Here is a 27,074-nt window from a genome sequence, read left to right as displayed (position 1 = left end):
CAGCTACCGCGACTCGAGCTCAATGTGTGTGCTCCACTTTCTGGTCTTATCGCTGATCGCTGATCGACCACAAAATGCAATAAGCAGGAGGTAACACGCTGTCGAGAATTTGACTGACAGTTACAGCTTCATTTTCAGTCTCACAAAGGGCCAAATGTGAAATGAATAACGTTGTCCATAGAGCAGGAACAGAGGAACAGCGCTGTTCAGCTACGTTATTATTTTCACATTGACGACAGCATTATTGACGCATTCTGGCAAAAGATGGCAAAGGGGCTGGGCTTGGATCTCATCTGCTATATTCGCTACGCTTAAGGGTGGAACCGTCCAGGACAATGAGGCAACCTTTGTCTGACTTTTGGCCATTGTTGAGACGATACTTTCGCATATCTATGTATAAGGTACTTGCGAGTACAGTTTGTCTATTGCCTTGTGGTCGATTAAAGGAAGATTTGTAGCCTGATATTTATGATTAGTATGAGTTACAATTGCCGCCAGCAGGCCTATTAAATTTCATAAGCATATTTAAATTTAATTATCATATCAAGCAACTGCTAAGCCAACTAATAAAAGTCGGAGCCCACTTAATGAGGCACAACAACGTATCGAAAAGGATAATCGCAGTCATAAAACCATGTCATAAAACTCAAATGCTGAACGCTCCTTTCCGCATCTGGCCCTGGACCCGGACAGATGCAATTTCGGAAGGATACGCTACACTTTTATTGCACTTTTGAGCAAACAGTTCTCATTTTCGGAACGCTTCGATAAGCAGTACTTATGCTATATAAATCTATATATATTTATATATATATATATATATATAGGTGTACTTTTATGATATGAGGCATTCCAATTTGAGAATCGCGCGTGCCGAGTCTCGTTTATCTTTGTAACAGCTGCCGATAAGAGCATATATCGTAGATTTTTTAATGTTCACTTTTTACCTTTCAACATGTCGATATCTTTGGATTGCCACTTATTTGCTTAGATTTCGGCTCGGCGGCTATCTTATCTACCCCGCTTGATGGTTTATCAGTTTATCGGTTTGTAGTTAGTTCCGCTGAGTTTGGCCGGGGTTTCAGGTATTGGAGAGGCGTCTTGAAGACGTCGTTGTGCACTTCTTGGTACCTGACTGACTTCACACTGAACTTAACCCCATTATTTCTTGGAATTATTATTTGTCTGCGAATTTGCAGTAAGCTTAGCACGCGCCAAAGAAAATAACCTTCTCCTTGTTTAAGCTGTATCAATATTATTTGGAGCCCCTCAATTGGGGTGACTTTTTATGTAACGGCAGCATTTCAAAGAACTCAAATATAAAACACGACGTTTAGTGGAATGCAATTTTCAAATGATAAAAATACTAAAATAATTAAGTGAAATATTTGCAAATGACTTACTTAAAGTACGAACATATTTTTATAATCATAAAAAGTATGCAGACAAATTAATAAACTTATTTAAACTTAATTTTTGAGTCTCCTTCAAATTTCATGCTTTAAGAATTATAAATTTCTTACATTTTTTTATGTATTTGTTTAATGTCGACTTATATAAAATTACACAAAAATATATACAAATTATAAAATAAATTCAGAAAAATGTAATTCTATGTTTAAAATTAAAAAAGAAAAAGAAAAAATAAACAAGAGAAGCGTTCGCTAGTCAAGTATAGAATTTTATTTTTGTGTCAACATTGGCCGAAATTATTTTATTTTTATTTTCTTTTTAATTTAATGTGTACTAAACACAGACCATAATTAGTAAAAGATACTGATTAAAATTGTATATGAAAAAAAATAATGCAAATAAACAACAAATAAAATCAGATGATTGACAATAAATATATTTATATATAAATTATTATAATATTTAGTTCTGAAATACCTCAAATAAGTTGAATTAATAAAATTCCTTTCAATTTTAACCTCGCCACTTGAGCAAATGTGATATTACACCGTAAAAGCACACACCCTGGGACAGGTACAGGTACAAGTACGGGTTGCACTACAAGTACAGTTCCGTTATACGGACCGAGTCCAGTACATTGATTACGCGCAAGAACGACAGACATTAAAGAGTCAACAACATCATCGGGCCGTGGAACAGGCGAAGGTGAGCAGTAGGGGCATATAATCAGCCCACATAAATACAAATTAAAGTGCAAGCAACTTACGGTTAATATATGCAGCCACAACAACAACAAGAACAACAGAAGCAGTAGCAACAATAATGATAAATGAAATAAAAGAGAAAGAAATAGCATAAAAATTAAATTTGTCGCGTGTTTGCCGCCTGCTGCTGACAAAGTAACCAAAAACAGCAACTGATGGAGTTCCACTCGTTGCTTGTAGTTGGAGTAGTCGAAGACCCCCAAACCAGAAAGATGGCAAGCCAAGTTAAAGCCAACTCAACTCAAGCCAAGCCGAAAGCTAAAACGTCTGCCGGGCCCAGCATTCATTGCTAATCATGGTAATTATGGCAATGAAAAAGTTGCCCAGGCATACAACCAGTAAAAGAAGATCCACAAAATGAAAAACAACTAAGACTTCTAAACTGACAGATACCCTTTATTAAGTTGCCAATCCTCCCAATTTAAATGTACAAAGCTAAGCTTGTAGAAAGGAAAGAAGCATGTGAAAAGTATATACTTTCCAGTATAACTATAGATGCATATAAAAATATGTTACACAAAATAACAAACAAGACTTACTAACGCTGGCAACCTTAAATTTGTACAACACAAGGAATTAGATATTACATATATGAGTTTTAATTATATAATTGTATATGGCAGATTGTAAAATATAGTTAAGAAGATATTTATATATTATTATATTTTATTTGCATTTAGCTATATAATTTATTAAGACAATTAAATTATCTTTAAAAAAGTTTACCTAGTTATACCTCATCTTATCTTATAGTATATTATATTATTTATTTATTTAAAATCTTAATTTAATTATTACCTCTTTAATTGTAAACCATTCAGTATACAATTTTAATTAATACTCTGAATTTATTCTTAACATTTTTTCTCTTTAAATTTTACATCTTAAACTTTATCATCGATTTTTCCAAATTTAATCTTAAAATTCGCAAATCATTTTTATTTTAAATGTACATTGTATATTTTAAACTGTAATACATTCTGTTACTTTTTAAATGACTTAAAAATTAAGCTTTACTGATATGATATTAATGTAAGTTTGATATTTAATTATTATAATTTAATTATCAATTTTTCAATACACAGTCATTAAATTTTAGATCATGTTTGTCATGTATTTTAAATTTTACATCTTAAATCCTCATCTAAATCCAATTTCAATTCATTTTTAAAATATTTACTTATTAAATTATTTATAATGTGTGGACAGTGCAGCATTAAATTGCCACATAAATAATGTAAGTTTGTAAGCTGGTCATGAAGGGTAATAACTTGAACATACCCTATTTAAAAAAATTGTTTTTGGTGTATAGGGAATAAGCAGAAATGAAAACTCAACTGGGGAGCACTTTTTCGTGTTGTTGTCGATGTTGTTGTTGTCCCTGACAAATAATAAAAGAGAGAAAAAACAGTAAATACACCTGTTGGCAGCAGTTGATGTGTACTGTATTGTTGTTGTTCTTGCAGTTGTTGCTTTTCAGCTCTGTGGCTGTGAATGTAGATGTAGACGTGGATGTGTCTGACTTGTGGCTGCGCATGCGCAAAAGTTGCTGGTGCCAGAAAAACGGAAGTTTGTTGGCATCAACAGAAACACCGGATGCAGCTTGCCTTCTGCTGTCCACGTTTGCCAGGACAACACAACAAAAATTATTTTTTTTTGTTTTTTTTTCTGTGCAACAGGTTGCTTGGCCCCAGAGTCAAGAAGTGGGAAAGCTTTGCAAAATTATTTTCGGGGCAACGCTTTTAAATGATTAGCCCTGGAAACCCGTTTGCTTATCTCCATCTACCAACCCCAAAAAAAGTTTTCATTACGCTTAATCTGCACACGGGCAGCTGCCATTTCGTTCTCATCATCTTTGGCCTGCACTTTCCATTAACTTGCGCGTAATCTGTTTGATGCATATTGCAATATGTATCTGTATCTGATTTTCATTATCGCTTTTAATATTCATTAAAAATGACAAAATGCACAGGAAGCTACTGTGAGTGGTGATTTATTAATTTATTTTATCTTTTTATTTTTTATTTTGGGGGGGGTTTATAAAATGACAAAGAAATTCAATTAAAAAATAAATTTAGATCACTGATTACACTGCAGCCATAAGTAATACATTTTGCCAGTCAGATATTGCAACTACTTGTATTCAGATATTCTATTTAATTTTTTATGGCAGTCTTTACTTTGAAATTAATCTTTTTGACTTGGCTGCTCAGTTAGTCACTATAAAAGAAAGTCAACTAAATAACATATTATCTCCACAGCCATTTTTCAGTAAACAAAACTTAGCAAAACTTATTTTTATTATCTTTACAACTTAATTTTCCCCCAAGGACCAACTTTATTTGCAAAGCAATTAGAAATGAGCCATTTCCCTTATTTGTTCAGTTAATTGCCAAAAGGCTAAACGGTACAAGCCAAACTTGAGCAAACAGCATTAGCAAATGCCAACTGGCTGATATGACGACGGTGTCTAGACATGTCAGGTCAGAGTCAGAGTCAGGGTCAGAATAAACACAATGAAATGTTACTTTTTTTCTGTTATTATTTTAAGTGACTGCACCTGCAGCGCCCTAAAAAATTAATCATTCTAGAAAACGATGGCCGCATTTAGGTCGTGAGGGGTGGAGTTCACATTCAACGCCCACAAATGAATCGAAATTGCACCCAGGAGTTGGGTGTTGCAACCCAAAATGATTGTGAATAGTGGTTGCACTAACAAATCTGCCAAGCGGCATTCACTTTGTCGGCGTGTCAACTGCATGTTTAAACTCAGCAGGCTTTCTACGGTCTGATCCCAAAATACGTGAGGCAAATTGAATTGGCTGCGCCTTAGTATTTTCGGGCTCGCCAGGATAACGCGGCTACGTGTCCTTTTTGAACTGTCTGGGTTTTTTCATCGACATTTTTGTAGATAGGTATTTGGGTAATGCCCGCAATGTGTTTGGGAAATTCATTAGGTTCGAGAGTACAGTCAGTAGTCCGAATAAAGCATTGTGTACTGTCTGCGACATGTGTTTTACATAGGATGAGAATCGTCATATCCATGACACGATAAGATATATGCACTTGAAATACTGTCATAGCATATGGCTCACTTGAACAGATCCTTAAAGCATTTCAAACGAAAAGGTGCTGTAAAATCAATTAGCCTTTCAGATTGGGAAAATTTCAATATTTTTAGAGAAAGCAGATAAAGTAACTGTAGAGCAATTATAAATATTCATCCTTTACTTTCGACAAGTACAATCCGAAGCAATTTCATATTTTTTTCCTGGATTAACAAAAAGAACAGTCAGATTTAGCAACTACATGTATTTAGATGTTCGATGTAATAATTGATGATTTAAGTAACAATTTCAAAAATAAATTAAGATTATAAATATACACACATACATCAGCATTTAAAATAAAAAATATCCTTTTGAAAAAATGTTACATTTTACATTATTAGACTAAAAATTAAGTTTTGCTACAATGACAATATGCGAACTAATTAGGTAATTTAAATTGACTACTCCATGAATATCAAAACACTAACATTTTTACGCAACCTTTATACACAACTAACTAAATAACTTAAATTCCGAAAGGCATTTCTTCGTTTACTCTGTTCGCATCTCCATAATGAATAAAATCAGTAAATGTAATATAATAGATAATATTCTATTTGGTGGCTGGCAGAAAATATAACTTTATATATTAATTGAATTTTAATTATATTAGTTCTTAGTAGTAGTCATAAATAAATATATATATGAACAGAAGAATTTAAAGCAATCCGAAAAGATTTGATACTTTGTTTACAGAAAAAAAATTTGATGGAAACAATATATCTTATAAGTATCATATGCATTATTCATTTTATAAATGGATTAGTTCTTTCATAATGATGCACTCTCATCGGAGTCATAGAACTAACGTTATATAATTTAGATTCCTTCAACTAGTCCTGACTTCCCACGGCGAAACCACTTCCGTTTACCCAAGATCCACAACAAAATCGAAAAGATTCCCACACACACAATCGCACTCAATCAAAGCCAGCGAGGATTATGCAATACACCTGATACACCCTCGCAGTCGGTGTTTGGCTTTTGGCAAGTTCTCAGATCGAATGCGAGGGTGTCCCTATCTGGTTAAAGGATGAAGGATGCGTCGCTTCCGTTCTCAGGCCGAAGGGAGATATCTGATGAAATTCGTTTCGACTGCTGCTAATTAAAAACACGCAAAAAAAAAAAACGTTTGCAGCTTCTAACAAATGCCTGCAAAAGGATTAAGGACTAGAAATTGGCGCTTAGCCAGCTGTTGCCCATGCGAAAAACCCGGAAAATTCACACGGAAGTAAAACGCAAAACAACAATCATCAGTAAAAACAAATCTCAAAGTCCCGATATTCTTGAGAATAACAGCAGCTGGTGCAGTCTCCACTTCGAGATGAGCTGCCTGGGAAGTGCTGGTGTATCTAAAGACACGTTTGTCCTAGTCAAAAGTACCTGCTGCATTCGATGTGTGTGTATCTGTGTAGGTGTGTGTGTATGTGTGTGTGGGAAGCACACATGTTCTTAGCACTGCTCTTCACAGCTCTGCCCTTTTCAGCTACTGCCTTCCATTGATTTCGTGTACGGTTTTGGGTTTTTGTTTTGCATGAAATCAAACATAAAATGTTATGTTTCGTTTCTTGTGTTTTGTTACATTTGCATCCTGTGGGAAACGTTGCCAGTTGCCCAGATTACTTCAGTCTGTTGGGCCTGAGAAAATTTGTTTGTGTCCACCTGCTACAGGCGAATAGATTTTGTCTAATCGCTAAGCGATTGGATAGAAAAATCTAGCAAAGATAGAGAACGTATTCAATAAAGATATTTTCGGCATGATCCTAAATAAGTGTAGATTAATACTAGATTTGTATTAAATGAGGAATCATCTTAAAAAATTATTTTCAGCCCAAACAAAATCAAGTCCAAATCTGCGAATTATTCTAATTTTATAAAGACAAATTTCAACTGTAAAAAGAGCTCACTAAACAACATTGTTAATTTATTAAAACTAATTATGAAATCCTTTTAGGAGAAACAAAACAAAGCGGGCTTGGTATGAAATGTCTGTTAAGAAACAGAGTTTAATTTTGAAATTTAATTTATAAAAATCATAAATACTAAATATTTGATATAAATTATTTCGTTTCTTACTCTTTGAATTTTATTTGTTCTTACATTTTTAATTTAAAGATATTTAATTTTTGGTTTCTTTTGTATTTTAAGTTTTATTTCAATATTTTAATATTTGTACTTATTATTATTTATTAAATTTTTATTTATTGCTATCTTTCAATCCATGTGCAATAAGCTTAAACTTAATTTTTGAGACACTAGACACTAATGAATAACTACTTATACTTATACTAAAATAAATTGTTAATTTTCTTTTCAGGAGCAAAATATACTCAAATGTCAAATAAACGACGAACATGCAATTTTACGATTACAAAATTTTCCGTAAAATCCAGAACTTTTCAGACACTTGTTGGTCATTTTAAAGCACTTGAAGCACTTGACTGTAATTCCATTTGTATTTCCAATCGATTTTTGAAAAACATCCGGCAAGGTTTCGGGCGAGAGGAGCGGATGGGCACTTGTTGTTTTCCTTTGGTCCTGCATGTCCCGCTGGCGACATCCGACATCCTTATTTGCATGGCGTGGGCAAAGCGCAGGAAATGTCCGCGAATGCAACTGCAAAAAAAAACTCGCCTCGACAACAACAACTGCAACAACTACCTGCTGCTGCTGCTGTTGTCATTGTCGTATTTGATGCTGTTGTTGTTGTCCTTCGCGCTAAACCGGAAGTAGTCAAGGCCCAAGGTGCAAACGAACAAGCAGCATGTGGATGATGGATGCACAGAGAGCGAGCCTGTGCTAGGGACGAATAACTCAAGGACTCCAGGATTGCAGGAGGACTCACGCGTAATTTGATTCGAGCTCGTAGACATAAAAATCCCTACAAATTAAAAAAAGAGCGAAAAGGATCTGTTGATTTCACCCGCGCTTTCAGCTCAGCCCAGGGGCGGAAGGAAGTGGCCCACGAAGTTCCCACGAAATGGAAACGCAGCTCTCTCTCTCTCTCTCTTTATTTCGCTATCATTCTCTCGCTCTCTTTCTCTCGAAGGTTCTACAGATCGCTTCCGGTTTACGAGTCGAGTTCAGTTGTTGTTTACGCGAATTTATACGCATTCGCCTTGCGAGCGTTTTTTGATGAATGAAACGCCAAACGAGTTAAGCGATTTCATAACAGGATGTTTACTGGGATCCCCAAAACAGCCATCAGCTGTCTCATCTCCTCTCATCACGGTTCGGGCAACGACATTATGTGCCCGAGTTCTTGGAATCATTTGAATAGCGTCTACATAATTCGCACAAATTCGTGGAACGAAAGCTGCAAGCTTTTTCAATGTTCGTCTATTTAACCAAATTCTACTCAAAGGATTACAATGAGAATAAAAATATTTTTATTTCAAGATTACCCTGACTAAAAAAATTTAAATAATTAAATTTTTATTTAATTTTATGATATCAATTTACATTTTTTTATTTTAAGTCTAATCAATATCCTACAAAATAAATATAAATATGGACATTTTAGAATTTATTTTAAATTTGTTAAAAAAAATATCCTTTTAAAACAGCATTATTCATTTATTAAGTATATATATATATATATATATATATACATATATATATTTATATATATCCTAGTTTCACAATATATAATATATACTATATCGTAAAATAAATGCTTATGTAAGGATATTGCCTGCGACCTTGGTCGGCAACTGCTAAGGATATTGCTAAGGTAACTAAGAGTAATAAAAACTAACAAAAACTAACTATATTGTGTTATAACAACCCACAAATGTAAATAAAAAAATGTATGTATTTAATTTAATTTCAATGCTGTCCACAAACTTAAAAATATTAAAATTTAAAAAAATATATTAAGATAATTTAATAAATAAAATGAATATTTAAAACTAATATGAATATATAATAATTATAATAGTTATTAGTAAATATAAATATATAATAATATAATATATATATATATGTATAATATACTCTCAATCTCTCTTACTTTTACTCTACCGAGCCATATCTTTTCTCAGCTCCTTGTGCCACCTCCGTGAATGGTTCACTCGCAGCGCACATTTTCTTCAATATTTTGACAAAGCTCAAAAAATACAGCAATTGCTTAGTTAATGGGCTCTGCCATGTCGTATATAAATTGAATGTCTATATTCATAAAGATGCAGCTCCAAAATGAATACAAGTTGCAATATTGTCATCACTCTCTTTTACACGAACAACTACAACAAAACCAGCAACTGGTTGGAAGACTCCAACAACAAAAATTGCATAAAACTTGCCTGCATTTTCGTCAAGAATATCAGCACTATAAACATATCATGAGTCTCGACTCCAACTCGCCCCAACATGTTGCATGTCCTTCCCCCACCCTCCCCTTTCCTTCCATTTTCAGAGCCACGCGCCTAATTTTCAAGTTTCCTGAGCTGCAAGCAGCACGGCAAGTGCGCAAAACTGAAAAAAAACGTAAAGTAAAAAACCAAAAATCAACATAAAGTACATTCACAAAGTGAAAGATGTTACATACCACATGTGGGGCAAATGGAGGGGAGGGGGGACTGGAGTCTGCTGCCAGATCGCCAATGCGTGTGGAGTGCATGACCCCAATTTCTTCAGTTTTGAGTTGTTGTTTTATGTTGTTTTTGTTGTTTATTATTCAAAACGACAAGGCGCCCTTTGAGAAGAAGAAGAAGAAGGCAGGAGCATACGGGGGAGGGAGTTGAGGCAGGGAGTGGTTGTGGGGTAGACCCATTGGAAAGGATGATGTATGTTGTGCTTTCAATTTGCAGCAGCAGGACATCTGTTTTTGGCCAGCGGCTTACTTGGCTACCTGCGCTTGTTGGCCTGGCCAAAAAAAAAAAACCAATACCGGTTTACAGGTGCTAACTTGGCTCTCTGTTTCTCTGGCTTCGTGGGCCCTGCAACTGGGCCTTTTGGTTGCCCCACAGCCCGCAGCTTTTGGCGGCCATAAATTTGTGTTTAATTTAACAACTTTTCACTCTTCGCTCGCATTTTTTTAAGCAGCGTAATTTATGGAGCGAAAAAAGTGTTTGCTTAAATATTGAACTTGCCAGGAGCAGTGGACACATCCACAACCACATCGATATCCAGATCTACATCCATATCCATATCCAGCAATCGTCCCGTTCGTTCATATTTTTCCACTTGAAAGTGAGGGGAAACTATTTTTGTTGGCTCTTGTAAATTTTGGTGTTGACTTGATTGCATTTTTTCTTCTCCTTTCTTTTTGCCTCTTTTAAGAGTCTTCTTTCTTCTCGTTCATATGCAAATATTAAATTAATGAAGAGCAGTTTTTATTATTAATTTCAACAGCTTTATTATTTGAATCCAGCTGACTGTGCGCAGATTTTTGGACATTTATCATTTTATAGCTAAAATGAATTATAATGCTTGCTAATGCAAATCGAGTGGAATTAATCTTTATCAATTTTATGCTGTTCGAGTTTTCACAAATATTTTTGGTTGATTTTGGCTTATTCTCAGAGCAGTTAAGCAATTGTATATTATTGTATATACACTTATTACAAAATCTAATATAGGCAAATATCTTAGATGCAAAATGTTTACAAAACTAAATAATAAAAATCTATATAAATAATAATCATCAATAGTCATTTGGATTCTGATTTATCATTCGAAAATTTTATTTAACATTTTAATTTATTATCAAATTTAAACGAAACCAATTTCTTTCATCAACAATACAGGCAAAATTATCTTTTTATTTATTATCAGACATAGTAGATAAATATAAATAATTTAATGAAAAATAAATAAAAAAACAATTTAACTACACAAAAATATTAATTTTGTGAAATTGCTAAGAATACTTTGTTATTTGTAGTATTCGTAATATTATATTAGTAAATACTAATATGGAATAAAACAATATACATATTAATTATCAATAGTCTTTTAGATTCTGACTATTTATAATAAGTTTATTTTCAAATCTAAGTTATGCAAACTTCTTTCATAAAAAAATAATGAAATTAAGATTATTTATATTATTTTTTAATGGTATTTCTTAAAATGCTAAAGAAAATTTCAGAAATTTAGAATAAAAATACTTACAAAAATTCAATTATCACATGCACTATTTCAATTTTTTGTATTATTTCTTCTTTATTACAAATTTATAATGTTTAATTACCTTTAGCCAATAATATTTGCAGACTCAATTTTAATTTTAAAGTTTTTAACTCTTAAAATATAGTCTAATAATAAAAATATATATATTTAATTTGCGAACCTCTTATTTATTTTTTTTTTAATTATTTGTTTGAGCGCCAAAAACTGTTTCTATACAAAAACCAAAACAAAAGTAAATATTTAAAAAACCAACCCTTTTGCAAAAGGATTGAAAAAGAAATATATATAAAAAAAATTTAGAAATTGTCAAAGTTCTTTAATATATTTTTAATATATTTTATTTTCATGTTTGCATTAAAGAAGCCAGTCGCCTTGGCAACAATGTTGCAGCAACATTCCGCTCAGCTTGCAACATTCACAAGAAACACGCTAAATATGCACACAAAACGCGTTTCGCTCAGCAGCTGACACAGCAGTTGTCCCGTTCTAACGCGCAAGCGTACCCAGCTTACCGCTCAGCGTACGGCAGTGTAATAACAGGGATGACAACGAAATGCAGCTGTGCTCTCTCACGCCCGAGCGCTTTCTCTCTCTCTGTCTTTCGTTCTCTCAGCGTGGTTGGCTGCCTGAAAACAAATTTGAAAAATAAAACATTTTGCTGCTTTCATTCTGTTTTGGATTCTTGCACAGTGCGGTTCGTTGCGGCTGCTTCGTCGTTGTCTTGTCGCCAATTGTCGCATTGTGGCTTGCGTCGTGTCGCGCGTCGCGCTAATGAAAAAACAACTTACAACATTAGAATTTAAAATTTGTTTAAATTTTTAATGTTCAATTGAATTAAAAGCATGTTGTTTAGTGTGTGATGATGATGAAGAGCTGCCGATATTGAAATTCTCAAAATCCAATCAAATTCAATAAAATATTATTTGGTAGCTAAAAAAAGAAAAACATAAAAGTGTATGACCCAATGTGTTTTTCAATGTTTTTTAAGCAACAAGCTACAGCCAGGCAAATACAATTTTTGCATGTGTGCGTGTGTGCGTGCAAAGTCGAAGCGAGGCGATCTTAAAGCGTTGCCAGCCCGTTGTCAATCAGGAGCTGAGCAACGAGCAACTATTAACTATTTTTTTTTTTTATCCATTTGGAGGTATTTCATAGTAATTGGTAATTTCGAAAAATCACCTGTCCGAAAATATGAATTGCCAACAATTCAAATCTTTGAAATATCTCTACCATTTCACTTGTAGGAAAATAGAAAAAGATAAAACTGCTTTGAAATTTGTGAAATATTAAAATTATTAAAATTGCGTAAAGTAAATATTTAATTTTGATATATTTGAATTTTGTTGTTTGCAAAAGCGCTTAAAAACCGGCTTCTCAAAATCATTAAAATAATGTTGAGTAAATTAAATTTAAATTTAGATTCTGAAAATAATTAAAATAAAGTAAAGCAAATTATTAAGTTTTATATAGATAAATGTCAATTACAGGAAGCAGCATAATTGAAATTGCACCTAAAATAAATTATCAAAATTAAAGTACAATTTTGCAATATGATATGTTTTGATTCTCGCTTCCAGTTTAAAAAGCAGCTGAGCAGGGGTTGATTTGTTTCGCACCCTTCTCACTCGTAGATAGATAAAAACTAGTTTTTGGGTTTTTCATTGGCAACAAAACAGGTCCATGTCGAAAATTCAGCCGTATTCAGAGAGGCTCAAATGAAATTACCACCAACGGCGCATGCTTCAAAAATATAATCGAGAAGCTGGTCGATTTCAATATGTGAATGCAAAAAAAAAACACATGCGCAAATCGGCAACATCTGCCTCTGTTTTTTTTTTTTTATTTTGCATGCGCCTCATTTTTGTTTTTTTACATGGGCGTTTTTGGCTACACTTTGCGTAGGTCAACGTTGACGTCAACGTCGTCGACACATGCGCAGCTCTTTTCCACTTTTTTTGCCTCTGCTTCTTTCATTGATCTTTAATGCATCCAGCATCCCTTGCTTCTTGAGCATTGCATGTGGCTCTGCTCCACATCTTCCTCTTCTTCTGCTTACCGCACTCCTCCGTTGCGTGCTTTACTTTTGCGCTCTCGCTTTTTTCGTTCCTTCATTTAGTTGCTAATTTTAACAGCACTCGAAAATGTAGCTTGAAAAACCTCCTGCGGTCGTCAGTTTCGTCGACCAGCTGAAATATTATGAAATGCAGCTGTTGTTCCTCAGTTTTAATTTGCATTGCAAGTTCAACCAATCTGCCAGCACTAAAAATTACCTTCTCCCTTTTTTTTTTGGGTGTGTTAGAAATGTCCATCAAAAGCTCTCCCTTTGTCTATCTCTTCCAGTCTTAGCATTTTGTATTGCTTGAGCACATTATTCGTTTGTTTCTCACTTGCCTATCGGATAACCGTACTGTGCTTATCATTTACACTCGACATGCAGTAATTGCAGTTGTAGTTGCGCTTGCGCCTGTTCCTATTCTCCTTCAGCTTCTCCGCTTCTGTTTTGCATTTCGTGCAATTTTCATATTAACATTGAGACGACGGCGCGTCGAATGAATGAATGAATGAGTGAGCAAAATATTGGATGAATGACGCTTCCATCATCTTCTCTATCTGTCTTTCTCTCTCTCTGCTCTTGCGCACTTTATAACATAATTAATTGCAATTTAGAAACCTAGAGAGAGGTGGGAGAGGGAGCAGCAGACAAACTGCTCCCACACACAGAAGCTGTTTCACTTGCGCTTATAACTGTTTCCAAGCCCGTTGCTTTTAACGGTTGATTGTGATGACGATGATGTTGATGAATTTAAATGATTAATAAACAACGTAGCAAAGCTAAAGGGCAACTGTTTATCTCTCTCTCCCACTTTATTTACCCACACACGCACGCACATTTAATAACTGCACAACTTGAGCAAACACCTGTAAGACAAAAACAAAAATATATTAAATTATAAAAAAATGCGTCAGTCAGTCAGTCAGGAGACACCGTAAGTTGACGTGGAAGAATGGCAAAAAAGTGATATTGGGGAGGGGGAGAGGAGAGGGGCTTGATCTAACTAGTCGCGTCAAGCCTGAGTGATCACGGTAAAGGCAAAGAAAGAAGAAGACGAAGCAGAAAAGAAGAAGAAAAACATTCATTTATACTGTATAAATTTAGAGTGGCTCGTAAAAAGGCAAACTGAGTCAAGCAAAAGATAAACAATGCAACGCACTATTTTCCAACACTTAAGAAGTGCTTGTCCCCCACTCCCCCACCCCGTCCCCATTCACCGGGATAACTTGGCATTTTAGCTTTCAAGTTATGTTTTTTCGTTGTTGTTTTGTTTTTTTCCTTTTATTTATGTGTGTGTGTTCTCAAAAGGTCTTCAAGCGTAATAAAGTTCATAGTTGACGGCAAAACAAGACAAAAAACCAAAAATAGAAAAGAACTATAACAAGTGTATAAAATGGTATATTTATTATTTTTTTAATAAAGTTGGGAGAATTTTGAGATATGCATTTTTTATTATTTGCATGTGCAGAACATAACTGTCCGAAGAAATAGAAGAAGAAAAACAAAAATGGTGAGAAAATCGTATATTGTATTTGTGCATTGAAATGGTGTCAAATTGTTGTAGAAAACTATTTGTTGTGGTTTAAGCTTAAATCGCTTTGCAACGCTTTGTTTTGCTTCCCACCAACAATGTGTGTGTGTTTGTGAGTGTGGGTAAATGTTTCGCTGTTATGCAAATTGATTTGCTTTTTGTACATATTTTGACAACTGCGCCTGCACCTTTGTTTGCTTCTTCTCCTCATCATCCTCCTCCTCCTCCGTCATAAACATTTGCTGTTGTGTGTGTGTGTGAGTGCAATAGCTTTATATGCGTTCTTTCTTGCTCTGCACTTGCCCATTCACCTTCCTTCCGCTTATTGCGCTTTTTTCAACATTTATTTTGTGCGAGGTTTTTCTTTTTTATTAATTCAGCTTCAGATTCCATCTGTTCTTTGGTCTCTGTCTCTAGCGCATCAGCAACGCATCATTGCTGATCATCTATTAATTCTTTTTTCCACACTATTTTATATTATTTATTTTTTGCACTACTCTTCTTCAAAGCGCCGTTGAAAACAAGTTTTCGCTCTTAGTCGCTCTGTCTCTCTCTCACAGCAGCAGCAGCTGCCAGCTGCACTTTATAAACCCAACAACAACGATTCGCCATCCAATTCACTTTTAAGTCACGTTTTGCTCTTTTTGCGCTTTGGCGCTGCTCTTTCGTTAGTTGCTCTGCTCCGACTGCAGCAGCAGCTCCCCAAAAACACCAGCTGACAACAACAGATACTAAACACTGTTATAGCTATGGGGCTTTTGCTGCGCTCTCTTCGACAGAGCGATTGTGCTGCTGTTCTCTCTCTCTCTAAAGCTCGCTCTCTCTTCCGCTCTCTCGCTCTTTTCAATATGGCTGGCTGTGCATTGGCAATGCATGCACTGCTGCTTCTTCACCTGGCGCTCGTTGTTGTTGTTGTTGCTGCTTACACCTTTTGACTGAATGTCGCGACGTCGGGCCGTCACTTCGTCGCTCGATCGTTCCTTCGTTCGTTCGTTTGCTCGTTCGTTTGTTCGTTTTAACCATCAATGTTGACCGGCAAAATCGTATGCCGTGGGAAACAATTCGGTTTTACTTGTACATTTTTTTTCTTAATTTTTTTTTCAACTTTTTTCTTCTTCGCCTGCCTGTTGCCGACATCGTCGTCGTTGTTGCTGCTTCTTTATGTGCTGCTCTTTTGCGTCCGTTTTGCCGTCGTGTGTTGTTTTGTTTTTATTTTTTCTTTTCTTTTTTTGCTGTTGCTGGCCCGCTGCTTATTAATACACGTTTTGTTATACGTAGCGCAACAGCGTCGCCGTTGCTGTTGACGTCTGCTGCTTGCATTGCACTGCTGCGAGTTCGTTGCTTAAGTCTTTCGTTTTGCGTGTATCTTGGGCGTTTTTCATCTATTTTTTGCGCCTTCATTTTTTTTGAGATAGTTTGTTTGATTTCTACTTGTTTTATGGAGTGTTTTGATTCGCGCAAGTTGCATTTGCAACTGCTAGAAAAATCAATAATTTCTTTTTTTCTCTTTCTACTCAAATGCTTGTCCCTTTGTGCCATACAATTGCAATTACAATTACAACGGCGTGCGGCAAATTTTAGCGCCAGGGAAAGAGCGCCTCAATTGCCAAGCCCCATTAAATGTTAGTTAAGCAGCTTTGCTACAATTTTTCACCATCATCCGCATCATCATCGCCCTTTTTTCATTGTTGCTCGCATTGTGCCACGCTTTATTTTTTTTTATATATTTTTTGTTGTTGTTTGGGGTCCACAACGGATTACTACACCTGTGCTTAGCTTACACAGCATCTGAAAAAAGCTGAAGACAAGTGAAGAGGCAACATCAGACCTACTTCAGCTTAATTGAGCAATTAAACACCCATGTTCATATACACAAACATCAACAACAACAACATCAACAATAAAAAGCTTCCCAAGACAACACATGTGGAGCAGTCTCTATCTCTATCTCTCTCCATCTCTGTCTGCACTTTGAGCTCATGTCTTGTTAACAATTAAATTGTCATTTTAACAAGCTTCACTTGTTGTTGCTGTTGTTGTTAAAATGTTAATTGCCGAACAGTTATAGAAAACGGACAACAATCAGAGCAATAACACTCGAGCAACTATTTTTGGGCATTGCCTTGTTGTTTGTGTTTGAGAGTTTTTCTCAGCTTCTTGTGGGGGTTGTTCATGCACCCATTTATGGCGTCATAATTAAATAATAACTGCAACAGTATCTAGAAACCATATAAGCGCACAATGCACAACAATATCCCTAAAAAAATTCTTTGATATATTTTCTTACTACTTTTTAATTAAGTTGTCAACACGCGCTGACCTATTTTATGTTATTTGGCTTTGAATATTTAGATATTTTTTGTATAATCCACACCTCAAGTCGTTAAACGCGCAAACGAATTAATTTACAAATTTATCGACTATCAAAAATCAAACAAATTTTGCAAATCCAAATATGCAAATGCAAAGACGACGACGATAAATACGAAGTCGGCGCTTCAAAAACTGAAACGTAACAATAAATTGGACTCGGCTTAAAGTAAACCGAAACTAAATAAAACACAACAGCAAAAAAAAAAAAAAATCAACTGTTTGCTGTTCTTGTGACTCTTAATATTTCATAAGCCCGTTTTGTCGTCCTTTGCATGGATCTCTTTTTTTTTTAAGCAACTGCTACTCGATTTGGTATTTTCGTTTATGTTTGTGGCAAAATTCCACAGTTGATTTCTGTATTTTTTACTCGGTTCCTTTTCGGTTAAATACCACGTTGGAAGATTTATGGCCATGTTGCTGGGGATGCTGCTGCGGTTGCTGTTGCATTCTTGATGTGCAGCGTCAATTTAAATGAATTACTTTTTAATTTGATTATACTAAAACTCTTTCTTTTTCCCTCTGCAGGTCCACAGTTCCGGCAATTTTGAATTGCGATTGAAATACTTTAGCAATGAGCATGGCCGGGACAATGAGGGCCACTGTTGCAGCGGGGCAACGGATGCGACAACGGGCAAATGCATCGGTACATGCAAGACGAGATTTCGTGTGTGCCTCAAGCACTATCAGGCGACGATAGACACAACGTCGCAGTGCACATACGGGGATGTGGTGACGCCAATTCTCGGCGAGAACTCCTTCAATCTCTCCGATGCGCAGAGTCTTCAAGCGAAGGGCTTCACCAATCCCATACAGTTTGCCTTCAATTTTGCCTGGCCGGTGAGTAAAATACACTTGCAAAATCATCATCATCATCATATATATAACTATATTTAGATTATTTCCCCCAGTGCAGTGGGTGAGTCAGTTTTGTTCAGTCAGTCACTCAGTCAGTCAGTCAATAAAAAATATATATATTTTCAGTGTTGTCTCTTTTAAACGATTTTTACTCGTATTTTATGTTTGTTTTCAATTTGTGTGTTTCGGTGCTTTTTATAGCTGCCGTTGCCGTTGCAGTTGCAGTTGCAGCGTGGCGGCGACTGTGCGTCGTACTTACTTCCGCCCGTAATTGCAGCGTTCTCTGCGATCTGCTCTCTGCTCTCTGTGTCCTTGTCAAGGGTTGTTGCCGCAAACATCTGTCGACTATTAAAGCATATGTATATATATAATGCACTGAAGAACGCGTGCCGCGGCGCGCCTGCTGCACCACCAGCGACAATTTCCAGCTCGCTGACTACGGGTTTTTAGTTTCTGCTTCTTCTTCTTTTACCTCCACTTCCGAGTTTATTATCAACCCCTGAAAAAAGTAACGTTCGTTTGTGTTCTCTTCTGTTTTTTAATATGACTCGCTTTTTGACTCTTGATCACCCTCTGCAGATTTGTGTAGATATAAGCCACAGCTTTTACTTCCTACACTCGGAAAAACAAACAGCCTGAAATTTATATGACATCGGTATACTTAGAGCTCATTTTAACTCAGTTTGTTATTCAGAAAGTAAATTTCTAAAGTGGACGATTATATTACTGGGAAAATTCTAAAATTAAAAAAAGGGTAAATAAATAAAAAATAATTAATAAAAAATAATGACCCCCAGAATATTAATTCTAACACCCAGAATATTTAACTCACTTTCCAATTAGTATTTTTCTCTGATTTTGTAAAGTTTTTCTAAAATTTAAAAAATCAAAAATGTATGTCCTACATTTTCGAAAAATAGAAAAGAAAGTTTTTCTAATTTAAAGAAGTTTTTAAATCAGGTGGGTTTTCTACGGTTCTCTGAGTGTATGAAACAAGTCGTTTGCGCACGTGTTTACCCAATAAATTGCTAACAATTTGAAATACCTGCACTCTAATCGAATTCTTTCTTACCACTACTGCTCGCTCTTGCTGCCTGCTACTTCTTTTATGCTCCAGTGGCCAAGACACGGGGCATGCCATTTCTTAATTATTTAGCCAGTATTATGAGCACATTCGCTATTTTTCAAATATATGGTTCGCGCTCTTCGTTTTTTTTACGGCTAACGGCTACTGACTGACGGACTGATTGGATGGTTGGGCTGTTCACCCCAAGTTGAGGAACCCGGTTTAATTTTGTAACGTATTTTGCTTCTTCTTCTGCCCGCAGCGTGTGCTGTGCGCGCCTAATTTAAGGGGTGGGTTTGCCCCCTACCTCTCTCTCTTTATCTATCTGTCTTGCTCCCTCTCTCTCTCTCTCTCTCTTTCTCTTTGTACACTTTACTTCCTAATTGTTTGCGCATGTGCAGCGTCACTATTATTATCGTATGCCTTGACTAAAGTGGCAAAGTCATGCTAAGCCGGGCAGGCTGAGGGTGAGGGCAAGTTGTATACACACACACTGAAACACACGCTAATACCTAGCTAGACATATCGGCACGTGAAATGTGTAAGCAGCTGCCGCTGCGGAGCCAAATGAAAAAATTATGCAAAATGCGCATTTGCAACACATGCAATTAGCGTTTCTATAACAAATGCAAAAATATGCAACACGTGCCGCAAATGGGAATTAAGATAGAGTTAGTCAAATAAGCAAAAATATGCCCAAAAAGAGCGAAATTAAAATAAATTAGTAAAGCGAAATTAACAACTTCTTTTGCGCAAATGGAGTGCAAGATAATTTAAGTCAAACAATCCATAAGACGGATCTAGAGTTCAAGTCAAATACAACTAGATGCGGGAAACTTTCAAGCTAATATAGGGAAATTAATGACTATTTTCACCAAATGGGAAAGATAAGTAAAATATTACAAATAGTGCTTGAGTTATTAGCTAAACTCAAATATCCAACAAAGAGGGATATTAACAAAATAATAGAGAGAAATGATCGGCTATTTTTTTCCCGGATTAATATAGCTTAAATAAAATGATATAAAAGCGGACGATAAAGATAATTTGAGTCAAATATAGCAAAAAGTAGAGAAAATGAGAATTAAGAGAACTTAACTAGAATATAATATTTTATTATATACGCAAAGCAGCTTAGATTAAAATTGATGAAATCATTTTAATTCACAACCCCCTTAGGAAAGTACCTCCACTTCACCCTTTGCAAATAACTGGGTACGCCCTGGCTCGGGTGAATAGCTGCTTAAAGTAAAATATCCTAATAGAAGGAAACTTACAAACTGTTTGCTTTTTTGCACATTTCCAATAAGGACAAAGAATTGACTAATTTCTAGGTCGAACTAAATACTAAATACTTAATTATAGTAAGCGACTAGACGTGCAGAGTCGAGTCGCGGCATCAACTAATTTAATGTTGCACTTAATTAAAAGCGTGTGGCACGGGCTGTAGGAAGAGGGAACGGGAAGAGGGCAATGCATACGCATGCCTTGCAAAGATGTTCTTGGGGGTTGCCGGAGATGGGCAACCTCTCATCCCCCTACCCCCTCCCTTCCTCCTTCAGCAGTTGCTGCTAAAAATAGTCAACGACAAGTTTGATGCTGAACGTTGTCTGTGGCTGCTGCTTCTGCTGCTGGTGCTTGTTGCGTATTGAACTTTGTTACTTTTGGCTTTGTCTGTCAGTCTGTCTGCCTCCCTCTTTCTCTCTCTCTCTCTCTCTCTCTCTCTCTCTCTCTCTGCCTTTCCTGTGTTGCCTTGTCTTGTCTTGCATTGGCTGCCACTCCCACTCTGTTGCGCCCTATGCATTTGGCATGCACTTCACCCTATGCAGCAGCAGATATTGACGTTGATATACAGCGCCGTTGCACGCGATACACGTTCGCGTGTACTTCTGTATATCTGTGTATATATATGTGTATATATATATATATATGTGTGGCTCATTTATTTTTGGAGCTCATATATAAGTATATAGACATATATACTATATAGGTATTTACATATACATATACATAAATATGCATATATATAAATATATATAAATATATATAAATATATATATATATATATATTTTTTTTTTTTTTATAGTAAATGTGCGCCCTGTATTAACTCATAAATTGTCGACCGAGTAGTGAAAATATTGTTCAGCATAGTTTTGTAGCTTATTTATTATTTATTTTAAATATATGATTTTTATATATTATTTACTAACAATATTTTTGAGCAGCTCATTTATTATTTTATTAATCTCCAAAAGTTTTAGACAATGGAAAAAACACAAAAAAGCAAGCAGCCCAAAAATTAATTACTAATTACAATATTTGTATATGTATGTATTATAGTTAATATTAATAAATACATATATATAATAATTTATTATATATAATTTAACAACGGGGGAATCTGAATTGATTAACTGATAAATCTATTGTATGCATTTAAAAACTGCTTAATTTTGCAATAAACATTTGCAGTGCTTCAGTTGAGTTGCCATTGTGAACTGCCGATGATATATGCATATAGTTTTATATGTATATATATATATATATATGTATGTATGTATATAAGTACAGATGTCTGATTTGTTTCCTGTCGTGCCCATCAGCTTGATTATTGGCAAATGCACTTTTCAATGTCTGGCCACACCACAAAGGCAATTCGCTTCAGCCAGCTGCTTATGCAATCAATCGGCACTCTGCGGCTTATCAGCTAAATTAATTCTACATCAGCCGCCCACACACACATCAAACAACAACAAACAACAACAATCGAAAGTTAGTCAAAAATTAGTCATTTACATGCAATGCAATCCGAACTCAAACTCGAATTCAAATTCAAACTCGAACTCAAATACGCAATCAAAAAACACGCCCAGCTCAAGTAGTCGAGCTTGCTTTAGAGTTTTAAGCCACCTCTGCAAACGGCGACTCTCGTCTATTGCCAATAATATAAACACGCATATATGCAACATTTTGTGTCATCTCTGCCGGTTTTTGTATGGCCCCCACTCTGCCCCTGCCTCCTCGTTGCATTTGTAATCAAGTGTGAATTGAGGGCGCTGCCAGTTGCAAACTGCTGTGCATTTGAATTTGTGTGTGTAACCTGCAGTCTGTCTCATTGCATTAGTGTTTGCCTCATTGGCTTGTTGTCTGTCTGTCTGTGGCATGTGGGCGTCTTTGGAGCATGTTTTCTTTTTCTTTTGGTTGGTGCTGCGCTGTTGTCATAATCTGTCTATAATGAGGCACACTGGGGGCTGTGGGCTGCTGTGGCATTTATAAAAGCTTTCAAGCTATTAGCCTTAACTTGGTTATGGGGCCCCAGATCAGATCACATCAGGCTATAAGTGCGAGTTTGAGTTTAAACCACAAAACGAAAAGAAGACACACAAAACGATTCACTTCCCGTTTTGATTACGCCTGACCTTATTGCTGCTACTTTTTGTTACAATTGATGTTTTTCAAATTTTTTTTATTGTGTTTTAATTAACTATGTACAATTTGTGTTATAAATATCTTGTTAGCTGCTTCTACTTATTGTATTTGTTATTTTGTATTGTTTTTTATTTATTATGTCTCAATAAACTGTAAAAAGAAGCTTTTTTTATTATTATTTTGTTACCTTTCAAAACCTTTTTTTAATTTTTTTATTGTGCGTTAATCGACAATATACAATTGATGTTATAAATATCTGCTTCTACTTCTTACATTTTTTTTTATCAAGAATAGAAAATATGTCAGATAAATTTCTACTTAGCTGTTTGCTACAATTGTTTAACTTTCTTTTTATTTTCTACATTGCAGGGCACCTTCACGCTGATCGTTGAAGCCTGGCACGATACGAATAACAGTGCCAATGCGCGCTTAAACAGTAAGTACACAAAAAAAATCAAGTTTTTAATCACATCCCTTTTTCCTGGGCATATCCTGGTAAATATTTTTGCTGCCTTCAATTTTTAATGCATAATTTGTATCCTGCTTCCTGTGCGCTCAAAAGCGTTTCCCAAAATTGCTTTTTGGGTGAAAGCAAAGAGAGAGAGAGAGAGAGAGAGAGAGCGAATGAAAAAGGGAGAGGGAGAGGGAGACACCTGACACATAACCAAAAAACTAAAGTTACAAATACGTACATTTTGCTTTCCTTTGTGTTTTACTTTATTGATAAATTTTTAATTCATAACTTGCATCCTGCTTCCTGTGCGCTCAAAATCTGGTTCAGTAAATATGCTTTAGCGATGATCCTTGAAAGAAAGATGTAGTGTAGAAAAAAAAGTAGAAAGAAAGAGACACCTGATACTCAAACTCAAATTTCTAGTTGCACACTAACTGCGCAACTAACTAAAGTTCAACACTTATGATGTGTGTGTGTGCGAGTGTGTGTATAAGATTTCCGGCACATTGAGTGGTTTTAAATAACAACAGCCTACACAACACAGGTCTGTGTGCGTCAGGTATGGTTCCCTTTTTTAGTCAGGGATAAACCACAGCAGACTTTTTTGTCGCCTTTGTTGTCTGCTCGCCTTCGGAACGGAAGTGTGCTGAGGTCTGTCTGTCAGTCTCTCTGTCGTCCGTCGTTTACTTACTGAATGCAATTTAGTTTTTTTTAGCTTGGCTTGTGTTTGCTTGTTTTTTTTTTTGTTTTTTTAATCACGAACTCTTAGTTCTAGTCGAAGGATTTTTTTTTGTTTTTGTTTTTTAAGGAATTTAGCGATCGTGTACGGCGTGTAATTCATCTTGGAACAATGCGACATGATCGCTGATTCAGCCGCCCGATAAAAGGACCACACAACAAAAATCAGATTGCTGGCAATCGAATTAAAATATGTGTCCATGCAGCATTCAAGGACACTTGCAACACATTTTCTTTCGATTTTCTATGATTTTTTGTTATTTTCGAGAGAGTTTTCCCACACAATGGTTCACTACCTGTTCGGATTTGCTACAGCTGCTGATACCTGCACAATTTTGGTAGACATTTCTTTCACTTCAAGATTTATGAACAATTCATAGGAATTTTGTTTTTGTGCTAAGCACTGTTTTGTTCAACATTTTCTACTAATATTCTGTTCTTTAAAGGAATTTTAATTGGTTATCTCTCTTTTTAAGCTGGCATCCTGCTGATATCCTAGAGAGGAGCCACAATTTGTGGCACTAGGCGCATGTGGCCCAGACCCAATAGATCTTTATCGACTGGGTTGCTGCCCACCCCTATTAACCATTTAAAGTTTACGGAGATTTTGCAACTCGCTGTAAGCGCTTGTCAAGGATTAATTTCATTATTTTAAGTTGTTGTTGATGTTGTTGAACGATCTCCCGCATATTTGTGGCACGGCTGCGTAGCAAGTTTACGTCTGTCTCGATGGCCAACAAGTTTAGCAGCTCTTTTTTTCTTTTTGTTATATTCATTTAACATAAATTACATTAAAAAAAAGGAAAAAAAACGCGCAAGAAAACAGTGAAAGAAACCTGCAGCAGCCACACCGTGGCATGGTTGCGTGGGGGAGGAGGGGGGGGGGGGGGGAGTCCTCGACCTTTTCGCCAGTATTTGCCTGCAGGCAAGAGGCCAACAGTTGTATGCCTGCCAGCCACACAGGCACATATACACACACACACACATTGCTTGACCGGCTTCGTAGCATCGTGCTGCAAGGTGATTCTTGGCTTGATGCGTTGAAATCTTTCAACTCATGCTCTTAAGATTTTCGCTGGTTTCCTTCATCTCCTACTCTTCTTCTTTTCGTTTTTTGTTGTTGTTTTTTTCACCTATCCCTACCTACCAATTAATCTCTGCCAATGCCAAAGTTGTTAGTTGCAACGTTGGTGTTGTTGTTACTCTTGCCGATGTTGTTAAAATGCTTATCTTTTAATTTTAACTCATTGGATCAAGCAGCAGCAGCCCAGCAACAGTCGCAGTCGCAGTCGCAGTGGCAAAGAGAGAAGAACCCTCTTGCCACACAAAACTCGTTGCCGCCGCCGTCCACGTCTTCTTCTTCTTCTTCTTTGTCGTCGTCGTGTGTCTTGATAAAATGGTATTTTATAAATTCCTTTGGCAGAAGTCAGCGCGTTGTTGCTGCGACTGTGACTAAATATTTGCAGTTTGCAGTTGTGTGTTGTATGTTGAAAAAGCCTTGCCCCTTGTCGGCGTCAAGTTGAAAATGCTGTTGACCGTTTTGCTAAATTTGTTGCACACACAAATTGCGACTCATTTGTTAAAAGACTTACAGCCTGTACAAAATTTCTCCTTGTGTATATTTTGTTTTTAAGATGAGTCCCACTTGGATTTATTTCCGCTACTGAGCGAAGTTGGTTAATTAATCATGTGATTAACAACAATTGTTGCGAAAGTTGTGGCACGCAACTTTTCACTTAGCTATGTCTTCTGTTGTTTTTTTTTATTTTTGCATCACTTTTATAGATAATTAAAAAATGCCGTTTTTTGCGTATGCATTTTTTGTCTATTTATTGGCTGCCACATTGGCCAACTGGCCAAACTGGACGCCAAAAACTTGCAGTCAAATTGTGCGTCTCGCTTGAAGCGTTGCCGGTACGTCGCCTAATAACCTGTCATGCCACAAATCCGCCTGCTGCACGTATATGTGTGTCTGTGTGTGTGTGTTGCAAATGTAAATAAAACCACAACATACAACATACAACACACAATATTCAATTCTTTTTTTTCATTCGTCTGTTTGTCAATTTTAGTTGCTGCCTTAAGCTGCGCTTTTTTGGGGAATGTTGTTGCTTGGCGCGAGTTTTGCATTGAGCGTTTTTCCATGTTGCCACGTCAGGTGAGGCACACGACTTGGCCAATAAAAAAATATAAATAAAAATACAACTTACAGTTCGCTTAGAATTTTTGTTTGTGCAACACACACACAGACACACACACATGCATATATATATCTGACTTATATCAGCATATTTTTGGTAGCTTGGTAATTAATTAGTTGATATTGGAGTATGAATATTTTGTCAACTGCAGCTTGCAATTTATTGGCCCAACAACATTTCTGACCATATTCGTAGCTGGCTGTCTTTAATTTTTGTGTCGTTGAGTTTTTTTTTTCCACAAACTTTACTAAAAATTAGGAGCAATTTTATATTTTAATATCCACAGACTTATTATATTCTCAGTTTTACTTTTTTTTATATATTTTCATTTTTAATATTAAAATAATTATTCACTGTTTATTTTCAATAATTTGATTTGAAGTTTTTTAGTTTTCATTTTAATTTAATAAAAACTTTTTAAAATTTGTGGTTAAATAAATTAAATAAATAATTAACTTAGAAATTCTGTCATTATACACTGCCAGGTGCTACCGATTCATTTCACTTCTTTACTACTTATTCCGTGCCACTTTTTTTACTACTTATTCCCTGCCACTTTCACTGGCTGGTATTCTTTTCTTTTTATGCTGATCGCTTTTATTTTTTGCACAAACTCTTGCTTGTATATTTTCACTGAGTTCTTTGCATTTTTTTTTTTTTTGGTTTATGGTCAAGCTGAGCATTTAGCATCAAGCATCAAGCATATTGCCGTTTTTGCATTGCAAGAGATTTATGCATCGGTTTTTTATTTGTATGGTTTTTTTTTAGCTTCTTTTTGTCTTCTCTCTTTTGGCCCGCTTCAACTTCTTGGGCTTAGGTTCGACTTGGCTGCCTGCAATTCAAATAGTCATGCACCTGCAATTTACTTTATAGACCATGGCATAATGTGGCTATATAAAACAGCTATGTGTGTAGACACACATACACACACACACACACATAAACAAGTTG

General features: G+C 35.8%; 1 protein-coding gene across 1 annotated transcript in view; it reads left to right on the top strand.

Annotated features, from left to right (window-relative positions):
- The window catches only part of LOC6569970 (neurogenic locus protein delta), a 52,317-nt gene that overhangs the window by 15,483 nt on the left and 9,760 nt on the right, over positions 1-27,074 (top strand). The window contains exons 3-4 of the mRNA XM_032741842.1: positions 17,905-18,216; positions 23,100-23,166. Coding sequence (XP_032597733.1) covers positions 17,905-18,216; positions 23,100-23,166 — 379 coding nt within the window. The remainder of the gene's footprint in view (positions 1-17,904; positions 18,217-23,099; positions 23,167-27,074) is intronic.

This window comes from Drosophila grimshawi, unplaced genomic scaffold (assembly GCF_018153295.1).
Source record: "Drosophila grimshawi isolate 15287-2541.00 unplaced genomic scaffold, ASM1815329v1 contig_545, whole genome shotgun sequence".
Lineage (NCBI taxonomy): Eukaryota > Metazoa > Arthropoda > Insecta > Diptera > Drosophilidae > Drosophila > Drosophila grimshawi.
Note: the sequence above shows the minus strand (reverse complement) of the source record. Positions and strands in the feature narration are given on the sequence as shown.